The 19,241-nt window shown below is 38.7% G+C and overlaps 1 protein-coding gene across 2 annotated transcripts in view; it reads left to right on the top strand.

Moving 5' to 3' along the window:
• Nucleotides 1–19,241, top strand: part of Reps2 (RALBP1 associated Eps domain containing 2) — a 180,685-nt gene that overhangs the window by 12,927 nt on the left and 148,517 nt on the right. For both annotated transcript variants that reach the window (XM_055615741.1, XM_055615740.1), the window contains exon 4: nt 2,318–2,415. In XM_055615741.1, the coding sequence (XP_055471716.1) occupies nt 2,318–2,415 (98 nt within the window). The remainder of the gene's footprint in view (nt 1–2,317; nt 2,416–19,241) is intronic.

Genomic DNA, 19,241 nt, shown 5'->3' with positions numbered 1-19,241 from the left:
TCTGTTGGAGCTGGTTATATTTAACTGTCTTGCTGTCATATTGACAAGGTCATTATTATGTGTTCTGGAAATAAAAGGAATAAAGAATAGTAATCATTTATTTATGGCTTAGAGACATTTTAAAGGTAGCAAAATTACTTTAAAATATTTTGGTTATTAACTATTAGAATAATAAACATACAGTACATTCATTCATTTTTTGTATACTTTATTTTGCATTCTGTAAATAAGGAAGATAACCATTTATTTTATAATAAACAATAATATTGAGTTTTAGTGTTGAGAGTTCATATTAATTTTCTTTGGGAGTTATATGATAAATTAAATACATTTAAATAGGGAGGTATTTATAAATTATAACTAGATTTTGGTATCTTCCTATAATTTTTAAAATAATTAGAAGACTTTTATTTTTATTAAAATTTTTTTAAACTTTATTTTTATTTTATGTGTGTGAGTGTTTTGCCTGTATGTATGTCTACTCACCAAATGCTGGTGGAAGCCAGAAGAGGGCATTGGATCTCCTGGGAATAGAGTAATAGGTGGTTGTGAACTACCATGTAGGTGCTGGGAATTGAACCTGGGTCCTCTGAAAAAGCAAATAGTACTTTAACCACCAAGTCATCTCTCTAGTCCTCAGGAAACTTAATTAAAAAACAAACAGTCCATTGCAAAATAAAAATTTGAGGAAACTCCTTCCCTTTTCCCATTGAAAATGTTCATAAGCAGGGACTGTCTCTGACATGAACTGATTGGCCTGTTCTTTGATCACCTCCCCCTGAGGGGGGAGTAGCCTTACCAGGCCACAGAAGATGACAATGCAGCCAGTCCTGCATTGATGAGATCTGATAGACTAGGATCAGAAGGAAGGAGAGGAGGACCTCCCCTATCAGTGGGCTGGGAGAGGGACACAGGTGGGGAAGAGGGAGGGAGGGATTAGAAGGGGAGGAAGGAAGGAGGTACAGGGGGGATACAAAGTGAATAAACTGTAATTAATAAAAATAAATAGATAGATAAATAAATAAATGAAATGAAAAAAGAAAATGTTCATAAGCACGGACTACAAAGGAAGTTCTTCATTTAAAATATTACCTTTTGGGGTTGGACAGATTACTCAGTAGTTAATTACTGACTATTCTTCCAGAGGACCTGGGTTGAGTTCATAGCACCCACACTGAACCTTACCACTCTCTATAACTCCAGTTCCGGGGGATCCAATACCCTCTTCTGGTTTCTATGGGCACCCAGCACACACATGTTGTACAGGCACAATGCAGGTAAAGCCTACAAGCATTAGAAATAAAATACCCTTTAACAGGTATAGATGATATGTATAAGCATTCAGCCTACCTCAAATAGGCAGCGCACTACAGTCTCAGAATCAGTTCCCGTTCCATAATTTTTTTCAGTATAGTTTCTATACTTAATTGGAGGGATAATATGTGCACAGTCAAGCAGGGGGAAATACTATTCTGGCTTCCTGAGTTTTCTACTTGACATACAGTTGAGTTTTTCTTTCTTAATTCTTTTTTTTTTATTGTCCCCTTTTACTTTTCTCTCCCCAAATGAATGTAGACTTTGTTTGAATATAGCATGAAATTGGTAAGTAGCGACTGTTATCTGAATTCATTAGTTTTTAAGTTATAGGGGACCCAAGGGGCTCCAATGGGATGCTTCAATTTTCATCCCACTAGAAGAAAAGAAGAAGGAAGTAAAAAGAGCCCACCAGCCATCCAGGCAAAGTACAGCCAGCCCCTAGATGCAGTTTATAAGGCTGGAGGTACTGATTATTCAAACCAGCCTTTTGTTTACATCTGACTTACACCAAATATTCATTTTAGGCTAAGGTCACATCCTTTAAAACCATGAATGAAAAAAAAAAATAAAACCATGAATGAACGCACAAGTGAGCTCCACTACTTCAGATCATAGTTCAAGATACCACGAGGAACAGGAACAAAAAAAAAAAATATGTACTTGTGATATAACACATTTCTAGCTATTGACTCATTCTTTCTAAATGTCAATTGGGGCTCTCACTGTTCAACCAACACCCTTGCTTTATTCCTAATCTTAACCTGATGTGAATCCTTTTGGTCTTATGGTGATATTTGCTATATACCTTTAGATTGTTAAGTGAAATTATGGAGGTCAGAGCATCAGGATTTGTGAGTTTTATGTATCTCTTAAATTACATGCTCTAATTCCTTTTTTACTATTTTCTTAAAAAGCACATGCTACATCAGTTTGAGTGTGAAATGATAATTTTGGAATAGCATCTTTGGTTACCCTGTTAGCATTCTCTCTTATTTTTCAGCTTCGTATGAAACTAGGCAGCCCATTGTCCAGCCTGAAGGACCCTCATCAGAGGGTCCTGGAGCCAAACCCCTTTGTCGTCAGGCATCTCTTATTCGGGTAAGTGATGATATGGGGATACATCAGTGACAAACTTGGAATAAAATTTATGCTTTGGAAATATGGCGTTTAGGGATGGAGACATGGCTCAGCAGTTACAAACATTTGCTGCTCTTACCGAGGATCAGCATTCAGGTCCAAGTACCCACAGAGGCAGCATATTGTAACTGGCTCCAGGGTATCCAACACCCTTTTCTGGCTTTCATGGGTAACTGTATGCATGTGAATATACCACATAGAGACACAAATGCATACCCTTACTTAAAAAATAAAAATCTTATAAAGAAAATCCTGAAAGAAATATAGCATATAAAATTATTAATTATTATACAGCTATTATATGAAGTAATGGGCTTTATTTTAACATTTTTTTCTTCTGTTGGGTAGGGTAAGACAGGGTCTCACCAAGGTGGTGTCAAACTGTGTATCTGAGGGTGATCCTTTGCCTCCCAAGAGCTGATTGCAGTATAGATTACTATGCCTAACTTCACTGTAACATTTCATACGTTTATATCATACTTTGTATCCCCTCACGACCCTTTCCTGTACCCTACATCCTTTCTTGCTGATTTTCTTCCTTCTCTTAAATAGTCTGTCCTTCTGCTCTCCTGTCAAATAGAGGTCATTGTCTTCAAATTGAGGAGCATGACTGATTGCTTTTTTGTTTCAGGAAAGCTATAAAACTACCTCCTCATTAAAACACTACACTTTTTGTTCCTTTGATTGTTTATTTTCTTAAATCTTTTCTGCTTGTTTCTATCCCCCTTCAGTTTCTAGAATACACCAGAGACTGGCTCTTGATCTTCAGTGTGTCTAAAGCATCCCTACCCCTTCATCTACATAATCATGAAGCACCTTCTTCAGGAAAGCTTCACATTTTCTAAAGCAGCTTGTCTCATGTTTGCCTTACTCTTTGCTATTACTCTTTTAGTACCTAATCAATTGTTTTCCATTTGCTGTGTGTTTTCAATTATGTATTAAGCTTTTGAAAAGCTGTACAGTTCTGTATTCTCTCAGTGCCTCAGACAATGCCATTTGGATAGCAAGCAATTGGTCTGTTAGTATAAACAGCTAATACTGTTTGAATGTAATGTATACAAAATATTATGGCACATAATAATAATTATTCTATTAATAATATATATTAATATATATAATTATGCTAATAATAATAATGCTATTTAGTTTCTTCTGGTCACACCATAGCTTAGATAGTTTCAGCTTCTAATTCTTTAGTGTTTTCCTCCATAGAAAGAGCTCTGATTGTTTCTATGTTCATAGCTGTTGTTTTGTATAGTATCTCTAAGTTCTTTTGTGGAGAAGTATATTATTAAAGAAAGATGTGTGTTTATGTATACATACGTATATGGGAGAAACTATCAGAAAGTTAGATTTATTATTTAACATGAAAGACAGAAGGAAATGGGCGATGTTTTGTCTAATATTTCAATTGTGGAACCCAGGAAGGACCATTTCTGCATAGGCACTCAAAATAGAAGAGTGGAGTCCCACACTACCACAAAGAAGTGGAATGCTGGTTTGGAAAATAATGAGTCTGAGGAAGAACCTGGAGTTCAGTAAATGCCTTCTAGCCATAGGACACTGTTAGACATGGCACAGAACTTGATCTTAAAGCAGTGTTCTGTTTGCAAAGAACTCTCTAAAAGATAGTTATTAAGCCATTTGCAATATATTTAATGTTCCCTATAATCATAAGCCCCCAGGTACCATATCTATCAGTATATAGATGGATGGCTGAGAAAGGTCAAGCAACAAGTCTAAGAGTTCATTCATACCTAGCATGTGGCAGAGCCAGAATTTGAGTCTAGGAGAGTTCAGTATCAAAGCCTGCATAGCAAATAATTCGCTCAACATTAGAGTCCCGTATTACATGAAAGCTAGACTGCATCATGAACAAACATTGGATGTTACAACACGTTTCTCTCTCTCTCTCTCTCTCTCTCTCTCTCTCTCTCTCTCTCTCTGTGTGTGTGTATACATGTATGTGGTACTGGGCAGGGACCCCATGGCCTTGCCCATGGCAGGGAAAAACTCTACTACTGCACTACATCCTCATCCCAAAAGTATTCTTTTTATTTATTTATTTATCTACTTATTTATTTATTTATTTTAATTTTTATTAATTACACTTTATTCACTTTGTATCCCCCTGTAGCTCCTTCCCTCCTCTCCTCCTAATCCCGCCTTCTCTCCCCCTTCTCCACGCATGCCCCCCCTAAGTCCACTGATAGGGGAGGTCTTCTTTTCCTTCCTTCTGATCCTAGTCAATTAGATCTCATCAGGAGTGGCTGCATTGCCTTCCTCTGTAGCCTGGTAATGCTGCTTCTCCCTCAGGGGGAGGTAATTAAAGAGCAGGCCAATCAGTTCATGTGAGAGACAGTCCCTGTTCTTATTACTAGGGAACCTACTTGGACACTGAACTGCCATGGGCTACATCTGTGCAGGGGTCTTAGGTTATCTCCATGCATAGTCCTTGGTTGGAGTATCAGTCTCAGGAAAGACCCCTGTGCTCAGAATTTTTGGTTCTGTTGCTCTCCTTGTGGAGTTCCTGTCCTCTCCAGATCTTACTATTTCCCACTTCTTTCCTAAGATTCCCTGCAGTCTGCCAAAAGGTTGTCCACAAGTCTCAGCATCTGCTTTGATAGTCTGCAGGGCAGAGCCTTTCAGAGGCCCTCTGTGGCAGGCTCCTGACTTGTTCCCTCTTTTCTCCTTCTTCTGATGTCCATCCTCTTTGTCTTTCTGGATAGAAATTGAGCATTTTAGCCAGAGTTCTCCCTCTTGATTAGTTTCTTTAGGTGTACAGATTTTAGTAGGTTTATCCTATATTATATGTCTATATGAGTGAGTATATACTGTGTGTGTCTTTCTGCTTCTGGGACAGCTCACTCAGGATGATCAAAAAAAACAAGGAAATCATGAAATTTGCAGGTAAATGGTGGGAACTGGAAAAGATAATCCAAAAGTATTCTTGAGAGTTTGTTATATTATGGCACAGGTATAATGCTATCCAGTTTCTTCTTAGCTTACCTGGCAGTAGTGTCAGGAGTTCAAGGTCATCCTTGTATACAGAGTTCAATACCAAATTTATAACTCAAGACCCTAACTCAAAAAAAAAGACCCCTTTTAATGCCAATATAAATGAGTTTTACCTTCAAGTTGGAATGGAAGGTTGTTTCTTCAGCTGAGCCCCAGATGTAGTACTTGGCTGAGCTTTAGAGATCCCATGGTATAAAAATATGTGCCTTTAAACACTAGAATCACAGAAATTGGAGAAGAATGGGATTGGAGTGATTCCTCTCAAAACTCTCAAAGGTGTGGCCTCTAGGTTTCTGCAGAATATGTTCTGTTTCTGTAGAGACGAAATCTTGAATGGTTAGAACACTGGTCAAATTAACAAGAATCTTCAGCTTCACAGCGGTAGGATGGGGTTCACTGGACCCTTCCTAACAAGCTCCATGGAAGCAAGGCCATGAACCCTTACTTGGATTGGTGATTTGTATTCTTATCTCTAGGCTTCCTTTCTGCTGAGAAGTGCTTCTTGTACTCACTTGACAAATACTTAGTGCACACCTATAAAGTATGAGACACCGTGTTAAATGAGATATGGTATGAATAGGCCTTTCACTGTAGGGACTTACAGGCTATTGTGGGAGATGACTATAAACCAAGCCATCACAAGTTTGACATATATGGTTATAGTATATGATGTTAATGACAAGTATGCTGCACTTTGAATGCGAAAGGCTTCTTTGGGAAGTAACATACAGTTGAAGTGGGAAGGATAATGGAGGTATTAGCCAGGTAAGGTGGCAAGGGTGGGGAACAGCTAAGAAAGCAGACAGAGCGACATGTACAAAGACATTTTCTATATACTTAACATTTTATGCACATAAACTCAGTGTCCACAACTGCCTTCTGGAATAACACTTTAACTTCCATTTTAGATGACAAAGGTTAAGGTGTACGTTGATATGCATTATTGAGTTTTCCAAGATCACAGCTGGGAAGTGGATGGACTGGAGTTCAGTCATTGGATACCATTCTTCCATCTATTGGCTCAGGAACTGGATGGAGAATGGCAACATCATCTGTTAAACAAGAAAGCACTGGAAGAAAAAGAGGTGCTGGGAAAAAAAAAATCCTGGTGCCATAAGTTCAGTGTTGGATGCCAAGAATGGAGCTTTTGAGACAGCCAAGAGGAGATAAGAATTATAGGTTTCTGTGGGTCTGGAATTTGAGGGAGAGCCAAGGCTGGATATAGATAGGTGTTTGCAAAAATTGACTATTGGAAGCACAGGGGGAAAAAACTAAACAGGTTTTGCCTAGGTCCAGCCTGACTCCACACGGTCTGGAGCAAGTTCCTTTAGCATCTTGGTATGGATTTAGCAGTATATCCCAGCAGTACACCAGTCTCATTCTCTTAGTGTTTGTTTGTTCTCCTACCACCTGCTTTAAGCATGGCCTTCTGTTCAGGATGACAGCGAGGGGCCTTTCTTGCCCAGGATGGCATTCTGTGGTTTTTGTGCTGGGTGTATTTTCCTTTCTTCAGCTTTTAGGTTTCCTTTGTGTGCCTGTCAGCCTGATTTTGCTGGACTCCATGTTACAGAAAGCAAAATGTCAATTTGAATTTTGAGTGAGGGGATTTGAAGTGAAGGTTCTTGATGGTGGGTATTAATATTTACTGGGCACCCTGGTAAGCTAGTACAAGTGACTAATTCGCCTCATGGTGCCGTGTTCCTGTGCTGATCTTTTCTCTGTTCTAGCTTTATTTGTGACCTTCATTTCAAACCTTTCCTGGAAACGGTAGGGTACTGAAGCTCTAGCTAAGCGGTAAAGTTCCAGACTAGCCTAGCAAATAACCTGTTTTTGATTCCCCAGCACGTCCTAAAAGGGGAGCAGCAGCACACAGCAGGAAGATTGGGAGTTCAGGGCTATCTCAGCCTCAGCCATTTCCCACCACATCTGAACAACTACATTATGAGACCTGGACTCCAAATCACTGCCACCATCAGAAGGGGACATGGCCTTAGGGTCCTAGGGGAGGCTTTTAGAGACCCATGGCCAGTGCTTATAGCCCATGAGCTTGGCATTTTGGAGGCGTTTATGCCAAATTAAGGCTCGAAACTTTCGAATGGTTAGTCTCTTTTCTTAATATTTTTGTCACTTTTTTTTTTTTGTTCAAGTAATAGATTATTTTTCCTCATTAAAATTTCAGACACCCTTTTGGTGGATGTTGATGGGAGTTTTTAAAGAACTTGGAAGTTTTCTCTTGCACTTTACATGTTATCTATCTTCAGTGGTCATTTGTAGTTGGCATTTCTCCTAAGCTGTTCTGGACATCTTGCAAGTACATTATGATTCTGTCTGCATAGTATTTAGAGCCACACCTTCTGCTCTTGCTCAGCTCCACAGTCTCTGTTTTACCATGATTGTTGAAAGCTGCATTGGGTCAAGTCTTGGTTCCGTGGCTACTTTTGCAGAATTTTTTTAAATTTTAGGTTTTGCAGTTTTCTTTCTGTCTGCCCCTAATGCAGTGACCCTTGAAATCACTTCTCACATTATTGTTCTCTAGCTAGTAGTAGAATCTGGTGGCAACATATCTCCATCTGCCAGACAACCTTATTTATTTAAAATTTAATTTTATTTATATATTTATTTATTACAATTTTTTTCACTTTGTATCTCCACTGCAGCCCCCTCCCTTGTCTCATCCCAGTCCCACCCAACCTCCTTCTTCTCTCCCTATGTCCTTTCTCTAGTCCCCTGATAGGAGATGATCTTCTCCTAGTCTATCTGACCCTTAGCTTATCAGATCTCATCAAGGCTGGCTGCATAATTTTTCTCTGTGGCCTGGCAAGGCTCCACCCCCCAGGGGGAGGTGATCAGAGTGCTAGCCACTGAGATCATGTCAGAGACAGCCCCTGTACTCCTTACTAGGGAATCCACTTGGAAACTGAGCAGGCAATGGGCTTCCTTTGAAGAGGGGGTTTAAGTCCTCTCCATACATGGTCTTAGTTGGAGTATCAGTCTCTGCAGGACCCCCTGGGCCCAGGTTTTTTGTCTCTGTTGTTCTCCTTGTGGAGTTTCTGTCCCCTCCAGATCTTTCTATCTTTCTCTTCTTCATAACAATTCTGGCACTCTGCCCAACGTTTGGCTATGAGTCTCAGTATCTCCTTCGATACCCTGGTGGGTAGAGTCTTTCAGAGGTCCTCTGTGGAAGACTCCTGTCATGTTCCTTGTCTTCTCCTACTTCTGATATCTATCCTGTTTGTCCTTCTAAATGAGGATTAAGCATCTTCCCTAGGGTCCTCCTTGTTGTTTAGCTTCTTTAGGGCTATAGATTTTAGTATGTTTATACTATATTATATGTCTAATATCCACTTATAAGTGAGTATTTATCATTTCTCAGACATCCTTATTTAGGTGACTCATTGTCACTTTCAAATGATGGATCTTGTTGCAGGGTATTTGATCACACTGTGAATCTTGGAGATTGTGTTATTTACTGGAAAAAAAAAACATGTTTTTACGTTGTGGTGTGGTCCAGCCTTTGCACACACCTTTAATCTAAGAGCTTTCTGCTTTAATACTGTAAACAGGATTAAATAATGTCAACTGCAGGTCAAGAGGTGGAGCAAGCAACCGTTTGACAGATAGTGAACATAAGATTATTAAGAAAGAACCACAGAGAGTAAGAGGAAATGAGGACAGATAGAGAGATGCACAGAAAATAGAAAGGAAGGACATTCAGTTTAAGGAGTCTTGTTTGAGGCTGTGTGGGAGAAAGAGGATTGCTTCTGGAATGTCCACTGAGGAGGAAGGTCAGCTCGGTGCTTTCCCAGCCTCTCTGAGCTAGCAGGCTTTCACCTCAGCATCTGGCTCCTAGGTCTATTGGTCAAATCAAATGATTGAGATTTTGTTAAAAACAACAGAATCTTCCTCACAGAACTAGCTCTCAGCCTGGTTACCCATCACCATGAAACAGAATGTTGGTCATTATCTTTAACTTTTCCTTTATCCCTCATGCCCATTCAGTTACCAAGTTGTGATCATTCTGTGTGCCAGACTCTTGTGTCTGTTCTGCTTACTTCTTGGTTCAGGCCGTTATCTCCTGTAACTGAATCTGTGACATTAACCCCTAACCTGCCCTCTTCTAACTATCATCCTCGTACAGAAAAAAAAAAAAAAATTTTTTTTTTTGGAGGCAGGGTCTCACTATGTGGCCTTGCCTAGGCTGGAATTTTCTATGTAGATCAGGCTGCCCTAGAACTCAGCAATTTGCCTGCCCCTGCAGTCCAAGTGTTGGGATTAAGGGCATCTGATACCATGCTTGGCAACAATAGAGACCTTAAAAATACAAACAGGCAAGAGATGTAAATATTATACACTGTGTACATATGTCGAATCACCAGATAGCACTCATTATTACGTACTAATTTTATATTTTTAGTTTCAGTTAAACATAAATTTAGTTATCTTTCTCAGAGCTGGTCATCCTATACTGACTTATAATCTGTCATTCTTCTCATGGGATTTACTGTTTCATATTCTTGAATCTGGCTCCTGGTCTCTTGTTTGGTCTTTGCTTTCCTCTTCACCCACAACAGTTCACTGCTTTACTCTTGCCACACTGCTCAACAACTTCTCCCTGTCATGTCTCAGGTGGTCAGCATTTGTACTGGGAACTTTATTCTTTATCTCTACTTTTTTTCTCCTTTCTTCTTCCTTTGTCTGAATACTTCTCTGCCTTTTTTTTCCTCCAGAGACAGCACAAAGTATGAGGATTTCCTATTGTGCTCAGGTGTATGCGATGCCTGTAGTTTTCCATTTTGAAAAAAAAAAGTTTATTGCCCAATTTTATATTTATCTGTGAAACTCAGTCAAACGAATGGGAGTCTGACCATTGTGTATTTCCATTTTAAAGGCAACTAGATTTTTTAAATTTTGTTCCCAGAACATTTTATGCAGACACAAGCAAATAGAAGTGTGTGTGTGTGTGTGTGTGTGTGCCTTTGTAAATGCCTGTACACATGCACACTTGCATTCATTCATTCATAATGCCCTTCTCTCCTTCTATTTTTTTAACCCAACTTTAGGGAGGCTGGTTTGGCAAATGAAATTTCTTTGTAACTGGATCTGAGGAAACACAATTATTTTCTATTTAAACAAAACCACCCTCACTTTTGTGGCCAAGCTTGCTGTGCAGTGTCTTTGCCTGGAGGTATGGCCATTATAGTGTTATGGAGAACATTCTTAGCATTCACCACTATTCTTCTTAGATAAGGTAATAGCAAACACAACTTGGAGTCCTTTAGAAACCTGCCATTGTGGTTGGGTTTTGGAGCTATATTTTTGGTGTTGTATTTTTTTTTTTATCCAACTGGTATGGAAATGTTAGCAGTATGTTCCCATAAAAGTTTGTGAACGGAAAGGCATTTATATGTAGTTGTAATATTTGTTTCCTACTAAGTTTCAATTTTTTTTTTTTTTTTGCCATGTTTCTCCCCTACCTCTTAAGATTTTCCTTTTGACACCCGGGGCTAGTAACAGATTCTCCTTACTTGTTGAGCACTTTTGGAACAATTTTCAAGAGAAAGCCAAGCACGTAAGGATGATGAAAGAAAAGGTGAAACACTTGTGAGTCTCTGTAGAAGAGAACTGCTTGTTCTATACGTACATTTTTTCTGTGATGCCTTTGATGGGAACAAAAATATGGCGCTGAGATAAATGTTTCAGTTTTGGGGCTATGAAAGTTATTTGTGGGTGGGTTGGATCAGGGTTCTGCCAAGATACATAGAGGAAAGCATGGAGAATGGCTGGGAGATTAGGATGCAGCCAGGTGGGGTGATTATAGTAGCCTCATGAGATCAAAGCAGGTAAGCGAATGCTAAACACTGTCTCGGTTTCTGGTTAGCTTAGAAAATGGCCCACAAAGCATCTTAGGACTGTCACAACTCACTCAGGATTTCACGGATTATTTTTGAGGCATTATTTGATCTCTCTCTCTCTCTCTCTCTCTCTCTCTCTCTCTCTCTGTATCACACATGCATTGAGTTAGACCTTAGGCCTTTTTATTATTCCTTCTTTTGAATCTTTCCCCCTTCCTCCTCATTTAAGAACACTCATCTTGACTCTGTCGAAAAGCGCCACTGGCTACTTCAGCATAATATGATTTCTACATTTACTTCTTGTGTTTTCCAGTATTTTCCATGTAAGTCTGGATGATGTGCTTGCTTATGAATGACTTAGGTTAAACAAACTTATTCCGAGACAAAAGAACCACTTCACGGTCAGTTTTCTCCTAATAGGGCCATGGAGATGGAAGTCTGCTCTTTGGTTGTTTCATAATATACAGTGAACACCACACTGTATATGTTATTTTGAGGCTGTGGGTTGTTAGCTCTTAAGATGCTTATTCCTCAGAGCTTAAAGATTTTTACAAAGTCAAATATTGAAAAGGGTGCAGAGTGAAAAACGGCCCTCTTACTCCTACCCTCTGAACACCCATTGCAGAAACAACTATGACCCGTTTCTTTTGTATAGCTGTATATAAAATATCTTATTTTACTTAATATTGTATATAAGTTGTATCCATATAGTTATATAATTATAGGTAGTATAATCAAAATATGTAGTTCAGCCTTGTACTCATGTGGTAACCTATTAAATGCCTGGTATATAGTCAGATATTTTCTTTAACAATAGTTTTACTAAAATTCTGTGGCAGCACTGACAAAAACTCTTATTATTTTGTGTTTTTCTTAACAACCTCTTAGTGTTTTATTGTTTGTATTTTTCATAAGCCATTTAAGCAGCCTCTTCTTGCTAATGTCTAGCTCTTGCAAGTGTAACTTTATTTATAGTTGTATAGGTTCAATTCCTAGGTATAGAACTCTTTACTGAAAGTGTCTACACTTCAATAATTTTAACAGAAAATTTCAGAGTATAAAGCTACAGCGATTTACACACTTGACATAATGAAGAAAATGTCTTTGTTTTGGTACCTTCGTAAATATGTTAACAAACTTATAGACCTTTGCCATACTCCTAAGTAAAAAATGCTATCTTTGTATATTGATTGATTAATTAATTAATTAACTAATTAATATTAGTGAATTGGAATATCATAATGTTATGGGGTTCTTTCCCCAAGTATCCTTTGTTGTGTATTGCTTCTTCATACCTTAGGCTTTTTTTCTTTTGTTTGGGCTATTCATTATTTTGTACCGATTTGCCTTTCTTAAGCCTAAAACCATAAGCTGACATTTTAGGTCCATGAGATTCTTCAAAGTGTGTGGAAAACTGCTCCTTAGGTGTTCAATTATAGTTGTGTCACTTGAGGCACTTGAAGGAGATTAGGGACCTAAGTTTTTTTTTTTTTCAGCTCCATAGAAACCTCAGGATGGTAGGCAATGGGAACCTCTTATTTATATGATTATGACAACAAGGATGAATTGTTTAGTGTCTTTGTCAGTGTTCTACTGCTGTGAAGAAGCACGACTATGGCAACTCTTATTTTAAAAAGCACTTAATTTGGTGCTTGCTTGCACTTTCAGAGGTTTTATGGTGGGGAACATGGTGTCACACAGGCAGACATTGTACTGAAAAAGTAACTAAGAGTTCTGCATCTGGATCCATAGGCAGCAGGAAAGGAGAAACACTGGGCTTTATATAGGCTATCTTGAAACTTAACCACCTGTGACACACTTTCTCCAACAAGACCACACCTCCTAATCCTTTCAAATAATACCACTCCCTGGTGACCAAATAATCAAACCTATGAACCTATGAGGTGCATTCTTACTGAAACTTCCACCCTTAGTTTATGGTTAACTGTTCTCAGAGTTAGTAAGTGTAGACTCTCTGTCTTATTTATTTAGCCCTCTCCTTGTACCTAAAATGGAAGAGAAAGGGGAAGAGAATGTGTGTGCATTTGAGTAAAGAGATAGAGGTGGTTTGATTCTTTTATAGTTATATATATGCTCATTCTTTTTTTTTATTTTTATTAGTTACATTTTATTAACTCTGTATCCCAGCTGTATCCCCCCTCCCTTAGTCCCTCCCAATCCCACTCTCCCTCCCTCAGCTTTTCCCTGCCCCTTTCCAAGTCCACGGATTGGGGAGGACCTCCTCCCCTGTCGTCTGGCCCTGTTTTATCAGGTATCTTCAGGACTGGCTGCAAAGTCCTCCTCTGTGGCCTAGCAGAACTGCTCCTCCCTTGGGGGGTGGAGAGGTCAAAGAGCCAGCCATTGAGTTCCTGTCAGAAATAGTCCCTGTTCCCCTTAACTATGGGAAACCAATTGGTTATTGAGCTACCAGGAGCTTCGTCTGAGCAGAGGTTCTAGGTTATATCCATTAAGACAATTTTTTTTTCAATATAAGTCTTTTATTGTTCCCAAAGACACCCAAAATCATACTTACAATTCAGGATCTTGTTTCTGAAGCTGGGTAACTTAGGTCTTATTCAGCAGCCTGCTGCACTATTCCCTTTTCAGACACAGATACCATCCAAAAACTTTCTGATACACTTATTTTTAACTATGGTGGCTTGCTGAATCAGAGCTGCTGAATTTGAAACAAGTTCAGTATCATCTCCTTCAAGTACAAATTCATCTTTCTGAGCTTGAGAAACAGAACAAGCGACACCTGTCCTCATCTGAACTCTGTGGATATATTTTTCACCCAAGAAATTTCAGATTTCAACCAAAGAGCCATTTTCCTGGATAACAATATTGATGTGGAAGTGAGCATACATAGACCGCATCTTGTAAGGGAAGCCCAGTGTAACATGCTTTACCAGATTCATTCTCCATTTTACTTCAAACCGTAGCTGCACTTCTATACCATTTTCTAAGTAATAATGAGGTCTGTGTGTCAAATGTGTACTTTACCTCACTGTGTCTATTGTAAAACCCATAGATAATTGATTGGCACTATGACAACAAGGAGGACCTGTTTTTTTGTTTTTTTTTTTTTTTGTACTATCAAGCCTCCTGCCTATTTGTTTCTTTTGTTCATTTATACTTCTTTTTATACTTTTCTAGCTATCATTCTTGGAGAAATATTTTACTTCAGGTGGTACTGAAGTTTATTTTTCTCTCAGCCAAAAGCTTTAAAAAATCATTTTACTATATTCCTCAGTACTCACTATGTGGCCATTCTTCTTGATCTATTTGCTTTGTTTCCTTTCTGGCTGTCACCTCTAATATAAAAAGCAAAAGTTTTATTTTTATTTATTTTGTTTAATTTTAATTAATTTTTTATTTTTATATTAGTTACAGTTTATTCACTTTGTATCCCAGCTGTATCCCATTCCCTCATCCCCTCCCAATCCCACTCTCCATCCTTTATCTCCTCCCATGCCCCTCTCCAAGTCAACTGATAGGGGAGGTCCTTCTCCCCTTCCATCTGACCCTAGTTTATTAGGTCTCATCAGGACTGGCTGCATTGTCCTCCTCTGTGGCCTGGCAAGTCTGCTCCTCCGTTAGGGGGAGGTGGTCAAAGATTTAGCCACTGAGTTCAAGTCACAGACAATCCCTGTTCCCCTTACTAGGGAATCCAGTTGTGAATACTGAGCATTTTTTTTTATTTATTGCAATTTATTCAGTTTGTATCCCCTCTATAGCCTCTCCCTCATCCCCTCCCAATCCTACCCTCCCTCTCTCAGCTCCTCCTGTGCCCCTCCCCAAGACCACTGATAGGGGAGGAACTCCTCCCCTTCCATCTGACCCTAGCCTATCAGTTCTCATCAGGACTGTTTGCATTGTCTTCCTGTGTGGCCTCTTAAGGCTGCCCCTGCCACCAGGGGGAGGTGATCAAAGAGACTGGGCAAGTTCTTAATTGCAGACAACAGGAGTTCCTTTGACTAGTTTAAACAAAAGTGCTTCATAATAGTCAATATGGATAACTTATTAAAAATTTGAAAAACCCAAAGAATTTCTAAGCCTATAGAAAGAACACCTTAAATCTCACAGATAAGCTAGGTTATTATGGGAATCTTGCCTCTACCACAGTCACAAAGCTACAGGTTTGAGAAATGCTACCATTGTTTCACCTCTACTTCCATACTGTATGTGACCTCAACAAGCCACATGGCCTTGTTCACCACTTCCACCTCGTAACTTGGATCTGAATCAGGCTTCCTTCGGTGTATTTGTTTAATGAAACCCATGTCCCGTCTGAATTCTAGCACCAAGTGTTTTTTTACTATGCATTTGCTAAGAGAGGGTAAAATATGTTTTGCATGAGCCAGTATGCCATCTATCACATAGAGAACAGTCACACTTGAACTAAAGGAAGGCTGGTGTGACTAGAGCCTGGAGTGGGAGGAAGATGGGACTAGAGATCAACATAGGACTCTATTGACTTTCAGATTGCCTTTTAGGTGTGGGAAGCAGGTGGTTTAGAAATTAACTTGTTAAGCTGGGCCTGGTTGTGCACACCTGTAATCCCAGCACTCTGGGAGGTGGAGGCAGATGGATCTCTGTGAGTTTGAAGCCAGCCTGGTCTACAAAGTAAGTCCAGGACAACCAAGGCTACACAGAGAAACCCTGTCTTGAAAAGGAAAGAAAAGAAAGAAAGAAAAAAGAAAGAAGGAAGAAAGAAAGAAAGGAAGAAAAAAAGAAAGAAAGAAACTTGTTCTTTCCACTCACTTTCTGTATTCTAATTGGACTTCTAACAGTGTGAACATTATTTAAGGTTCAAAAGGAAGAAAACAAACTCAAAAAGAAGAAAAATACTGCATTACCTGAAGCCATCAAGCATCTGAGAGCAGACCATGTTTCTTATACTAATCAATAATAGCAAACACTTCTTTGTTACTCGTTCTTTATCTCTGGATTCTTCCCACCTCCTGCTTTGATTAACTAACACACTCCATCACAAATTTCCAACCTGCAAATGAAGTGCCCAAGATTCAAGCTATGTAAGGTAATTTGTGCAAGGTTTATAAATGACAGATCTGAGAGTCCAGTTGAAGTGCACTGGTTTGGTCGACACCCACTGAAGTTTGCTCTTTTCAGGGGGAAAAATGACATTGAAGATCATCTAGATAAACTTTCCACATATATTTGTTTCTTGTCTGCTGAACACTGTTATTAAATGCGACCTGACCATGTAGTTAGATAAGAATTGTTGCTACTAATATCCCTTCTTTGTTTTGTATTAATAACAGTTGGTGGCTATCAGCTGTTTTCTTTGTGTTGGTCATTGTTCTAAGAGGTTTTCATAATTAAACTCATTTCATGATCTTGAAAAAAAAAAAAAGAAACTTGTTAATAAGGATCCATCCCAAATTTGAACACCAGCGTGCATGCTTCTGGAACTTGCACTGTGTTGTTACCTTCAGTCTGTGCTCTAAATCTCAGTATTTTTTTGTTTTTAGCCTAGGTTCTTGTAGCTTCTGTTTGCCATCTGGCCTCAGGTTATCTTGAGTGTGAAAGGGAGAACATCCTGGCAAAGACAGGTATCCTTGATCTGACTTACAGGGATGGAGGTGGAACATTGTTACAGTATTTTGAAAGCTGGCCTTAGTAAAGTCTCCTCTTACTGCTGATTTCTTCTTTTCTCCTGACCTTCTATAAGAATCGAGAAAAACCCTGACAGTTGCAAAGGACACCTTTCCTTCTGGTATCTTATGTAAGAAGTGTTTCTTATATTTATCAAAATAGTGTCACATATGAAAATAACAGTAAACTAGTTGATTATATGCATTGTAGCCTATCTTCCAGTTTCTTTCAACTTGTGATAACATGCCAGATAATGCTCACTTATAAAAAAATGTGTGCTTAAAAAGAAGTTTTCTGGATAGTCTAATAGTCTACCAGCTGTAATCTGAAACCACATCAGATGATAGGGAAAGGTATAAATCTAACATAATCATTCACATCTCAAGAGCGGATCCCTGATCTAAAAAACTGATTTAGGTATTGTCTTTAGGTTCTTTCTGAAAAGGAAACAGTTACTTATCATAGGATGGATGGATAGATGGAAAGAGCTTGATGACAGAGGGTTCATATTCTGCCTTTTATTTCTATGCACATGGTCTTGACAAATTACTTCCTTTACCTAATCCTCAATTTCCTGTTCTATCAGTTAGAAATAATGGGTCCTACTTTGCAGACTTATTACAAGGATGAAAATAGATGTATTAGATACTTATAATAGCTCTCATTTAGCAGAGTGGTAAATACATGTTCCCGAATATTCATTTATGTTCATGGGCATAGCTTTCTATTATTTGAGAATTTTATATATGTATATCGTATATTTTGATAAAATCCACCCCCTTTCTTCCTCTCCAGCTTCTCCATATGCCACACCATTATTTCTCATCAGCTTCATATACTCTTAAAAAATTCCTTTGAATCCACTGTATGTGTATAGGTGGAGGACAATGTACTGAGGCATGGGTATCCAAGAAAACTGACTCTGCTTCCCACAGCAGCCATCACTTTCCAATAGATCCTCAGCTAGGGGTGGGGCTTCATGAGCCCTTCCACAGGCTGGGGTTTTAGCTGGCTTGATTTTGCATAGGTCCTCATGCAGCCACAGTTGCCCTGAGTTCATGTATGCAAAGAGACTGTCATGTCAGACAAACATGATTTTACTTCAGATGTCTACTGCCTCTGGTCCTTATATTCTTTCAGGATGATCCTTGAGCCTTGGAGACAGGAGGTGTACTATAGTTATTCATTTAGATCTGAACACCCCATATTCATATATTCTTTATACATTGACCAGTTTTAGGTCTCTGTATTAATCATCTACTGCAGCAAGAAGCTTTTCTGATGAGAGTTGAGAGACAGACTAATCTAGGGGACAGTTTAGTATTGTATTCATTTAGCAGACTAATAATAGTAGTAGATTCTCCCCTAAGGCATATGACCTAGCTAGCCATGGGAGTTTGGGCCCTGTTAACAGTACCATGCATGAGTTCTGTGTTGTGGAGTGTCTTTTAAATCCAACCAGAAAATGGTTAGCTACTCCTATTACATTGTTTCTTCTAATCCATCAGTGGACATATCTGGCCAGAGTAGTCACTGCTGTGAAATTTTAGATCTCTTTGGAGCCAGCACCTGCATACTGCACATTAGGCTCAGAGAGATTTCAGTACTTTAACATTAATCTAAGATGGTGAATAATCGAGTAACATTGATTACTTTGGAAGATTATGGCTAAAAGTAGTGGTTGTATTGTTTCTGCCAAGGCTACAAAGGAACTTTAGTCTAAAATCTCTCAACCTTCATAGGTGAAATGGCTGGACTCTTAAGTATTTACAGGACACCTCCATAGTAGTCTTATTGTCTAAGTAGAAATGTTCTGTGACTGAAACATACCCTTTTAACATTCTACCAGACAATACTTTTTTGAAATTCATATTATTCACTTTTGTGTGATTTTTTTTAAAAGGTGCTTTGAGGGTAAACTTCACCTTTGGGCATTTTATTAATAGCATTACTTTTTAATAAGTCTTTTGATGTCTCTTTCATTACAAACAGCACATTCTCCCTAGAGATAATAACTTGGAGCACTACATATTTACATTTCATTTAAAACAAAATCAAGGAGTGGAATGTTATAAATATAAGCAAATATAATTCTCCTGTGTCTAGAAAAACTGTATAATGAGCCATATGTTTGTAGGTTATGTAGACAGATGTGGGAGAATGTTATTTCTCCTCATGTTTCTTTTTGTTTTTCTTTTTGGAGATGGGGGTCTCATGTAGCTCAAGCTGACCTCAAAGTCACCATATAGCCAAAGGCTTATTTTAAAGCCCTGGTCTTCTTGCATCTACGTCTGGAGT

This window comes from Psammomys obesus, unplaced genomic scaffold, assembly GCF_907164565.1.
Source record: "Psammomys obesus unplaced genomic scaffold, mPsaObe1.curated_primary_1811, whole genome shotgun sequence".
In the NCBI taxonomy this organism is placed as follows: domain Eukaryota; kingdom Metazoa; phylum Chordata; class Mammalia; order Rodentia; family Muridae; genus Psammomys; species Psammomys obesus.
The sequence above is the reverse complement of the archived record's forward strand: the minus strand, read 5'-3'. Positions and strand labels throughout refer to the sequence as shown.